Source organism: Odontomachus brunneus, unplaced genomic scaffold (assembly GCF_010583005.1).
Source record: "Odontomachus brunneus isolate Ranch 3 - 2012 unplaced genomic scaffold, Obru_v1 Obru_scaffold_168, whole genome shotgun sequence".
Taxonomy (NCBI): Eukaryota; Metazoa; Arthropoda; class Insecta; order Hymenoptera; family Formicidae; genus Odontomachus; species Odontomachus brunneus.
This window is the reverse complement of record NW_022639618.1, coordinates 81,208-84,964: the sequence shown is the minus strand read 5'-3', so window position 1 is coordinate 84,964 and position 3,757 is coordinate 81,208. Positions and strand designations below refer to the sequence as shown.

General features: G+C 30.5%; 1 protein-coding gene across 3 annotated transcripts in view; it reads right to left on the bottom strand.

The window, feature by feature from the left end:
* The window catches only part of LOC116851228, an 8,061-nt gene extending 4,304 nt beyond the window's left edge, over nt 1–3,757 (bottom strand). The window contains exons 1-2 of one of the 3 annotated variants that reach the window (XM_032830448.1): nt 2,696–3,653; nt 2,082–2,269 (exon numbers count right to left, since the gene is read on the bottom strand). In XM_032830448.1, coding sequence (XP_032686339.1) covers nt 2,082–2,269; nt 2,696–3,017 — 510 coding nt within the window. In that variant the 5' untranslated portion in view covers nt 3,018–3,653. Of the gene's footprint in view, nt 1–2,081 lie in introns of all 3 variants that reach the window. The other 2 variants (XM_032830447.1, XM_032830446.1) reach the window with 2 other exon arrangements.

Sequence of the window (3,757 nt, the reverse complement as noted above, 5' to 3'; positions counted from 1 at the left end):
GGTCGAGTTTTGCGTTCCAACAAACACTCATGCATAGTATTCGTGTGTGTCGCACAGTGTCGCACTGTGTCACCTTGCTGGAAAACAGCTAATGAGTAGCACACGGTTTCCGACTTGATTGGAATTTTATTACCTGTGTTACTCTCTGTTTCTATTGCCTGGCATTGTGCATAGTACTTTACTTCGTAGAAACTCCTAGGAACGGTGAGAATCAGCTGACAACACTATTGCTATTGCTGCACCTGCCACTCTCAGCTGATTGCTTAAGGAGTTCTTAATAAGTAAACCATTTTTTTTCAAAAAGTGGAAGCCATCTTGTTTTGCGCATGCCTACAGAATCCGACGTACCGTTTCCCATGCGCTCAGTCGATCACACGGTTAATTTTTAATTAATTACTTCATCCCTATTTCTAATTTTGCAAAATAATACGTAACTTTTCTATGCAGTTTAAAAGAATCTAATTTCACACTTCGGTTTTGTTCAAAATTTTCAAACACCTTGTATAATACAGCAAGACATTTAAGAAATAAGTAATTTAATATGACTCATAGAAAAAAGCACTTTTCCAGCATCAATAAATTGATAAATTGAAACAGCGTAAAATTTGATTTATCTAATCAATTCAGTCGTTAGCATTAGACTAACGTGTATAAAAGATCGTTGATCATTCATCAAATAAATATATTTAAAGCGAGCAATATGTAAGCTGAAATTAACAAAACAAGATTTGTTGTACTTTTCAGATAAAAAACGTCAAATCGAACGATCAAAACGATCAAATTGTATTATTATCAATATTAATTTGACAGTTAACTCTATTACTTGTATGCGATATGGGGAATACATATAATTTATCATTATAAATAAGTTTACATAATTTTATACTAATTAATTGAACCATCCATGATTTTAATTTTTTGTCTTTCTTAACTACGTATATGCGAAACATTGCAGATTTGCAAGGATTATAATATACATCTTCAGTTGGTATTAATTGTTTCCCAATAACATAAACAGTGCCTTCACTTACTGCAAAATTCTCTGCTTGGACAAATATGTCATTATATAACATCAAACAATTATCTCTGTTATTACTACAATTAATGCAATACATGTCCTTATACAAAATTTTATATTGAACTCCATATTCTCTATCATCAGTAACAGGACCATCTTGATGTAATTTTTGAAAAGTTATACTTTTATTAACTGAAGCTGCTTCAAATTTTATATTATCATGTTCCATTAATCGTCGCGAAATTTGTTGCAACGGTTTTTCGCTTTTGCGAATCATTTTTTTTATAGAAGATAAATAATTTTCAAACCTGAAAGCACTAAAGTTGTCTAAAGATCCGTATTTTCGAACGTCCTCAGCCAAATGAAGTAAGTTATGAATATTATGCGAGATATACTTTCTACCATATATAATTCCAAATGAAGTTACAAAATGTTTCAATAATTGTTCTGCATAATCGACGTAATTTGTAGTTTGTGAATAAGTAGGATGAACTAAAATTGTGATCGCTACATGTAGTGTTAAGAAATTTACATACATATCATCTCTTAAGGTATTTTTCAACACTACTGGGCCGGTATATAAGAGCATTTGTCGAAATTCAGTAGCTTTCCAGAGCTTTACATACTTCAATGACCTTGGTAGTCTTGCAAAATCTGATGGTAATGTCTTTCTTAACAAAATTAGCGCGTCAGAAATGCAAATTTTTGAATTCGAACATAGTCTAATGTTTAATGGTCCATGTAACCAGAGCATTAACAATTTACGCATAACTCCTAGGCAAACTAAGTGCATATAATCAATGGGTACATTTGAAACTAACCCTAGGAAAGGTATCTTATTTAAAATTGTTTCACTAATCTGATAATCATCAGAATATGCCAAATTTTTAAAATTTTCGTCAGTTCTTAGATTCATATTACATTCATTAGGAAAACATAAAACTCCATCAATATGTGAGCCTGCGATTGTGCATTTTGTGCAACTAGCATAACCGGAATGATACTTAACATTCAAAATAAATGCTTTTGCAGGAGTATCGCAGATTATTGCATGAATTGTAACCTTATATTGTTTATGTTTATATTCAACGCTGTTCTGAACGACAGTAATAGCTTCATCAACGAACATTTGAAGAAAATCGTTAGCGTTGTTTGGTTTTCTCTCCCCGTAGTATATACCGATTATATGTACATCTCGTGAATCAGTGTCCGAACATAAAATGGGCCATATATTTTTTCCTGAGGATGTACCTAAAGTCGCACCATCGGTACTTATCAATAATTTGATTAAAGTACCATTATGTTTTGAATAAATGCGATTTTTAATTATGTTTATAATCACATTTTTCAAACCATAATGGTAATACTCTCCTCCTGCAACTACAAATATTTCAGTAGATCTTGGCGTTTCGAGCAATGTTCTAGCGTCTGCAGGAAACGATGTATTTGTATTATTTCGCAAAATGGATAATAAATTGTTGAGTGCATTATGTTTAATTGAAAATTGTAAAGCCCAATTCTTTATGTCAGATATAAATGTACTGTTATTATTAATTGTAATAAATTTTGTTGAATCAACAAATTCATGTTCTACTTTCATTATACTACTTGCCACTTCATCATCTACTGTTTCATTATTTATAGGTATTATGTTTTCATGTGATCCACTTCCTTTACCTGCACAATTAGAAATATCATTCTCAAAACGACGAGATCTATTTTCATTATATCTATGCGAAATATCGTTAAAGACATGTATTGTATGTAATTGTTTGTCATCAACACAATCATATAAATAATCTTGAGGAATAATATTTGCAGTAGTGTTGTTAGAAGGCTGTAAAACTGTTGAAGATGTTTCTTCATGATCAGTATTAGGTTGTTGACGAAGACGTTCATAAATTCTTATCATTGATGAAGATACATTTTTTTGTACTAGTCGGTGAAAATGTGTTTTCGAGTAAAATTGCGAATGCCGTTTTCGAATCATTTTGTCCATAACCACTTCACTGTCCTTATTTCATATGTTACTAGAAAATTATAAAAAATTATTCATATACATCCATAGACTTATATACATAGATCGGTCTCTATCATAAGAGGGAGCGTGGCAATATATATAGTACATACATAAACGATGGACTAAATCTACTCTTCCCCCACTTAACTCTTGACTCGAGTAATGAAAACTATATGAGAGGGAAAAGGAGAAATCTACTTCACCGCTGTCTGTACCATACAGATATTTTCTTTCTTTTTACGGTAAGAGCTGGTCTATGTATGTAACTCTACATATATTGCAATATGATTCAATAACTAATGGTTATTATAACATCTACAATCGAAACATAGTAATATTTTTTATTGTAAAATCAAGAGAGTCAAGCATTTGTGGACAATTTGTTCATTTCACTGTCAACATCCTTTAAACTCATGTATACTATTGACTATTTATGTTGACTATTTTTACCTTATGTTGACCATTTTTTATCTATTACATTTTATATAAGAGAAACAAAACAATTATGAAAAATTCAATTACTTATTGTTTTAGAAAATATGTGATTTAATAGATAAAAATTAATAGACACAAAATTGTCAATAAAAGATGTACTAAAATTTATAATATTGACACTTTTATCATAATGACACTTTTATCACTATAATCTTAATTACCAGATATTCAAAAGTATTTGAAAGTAAATGCATGCAATGATAAGAAAATAATACAATTATGTT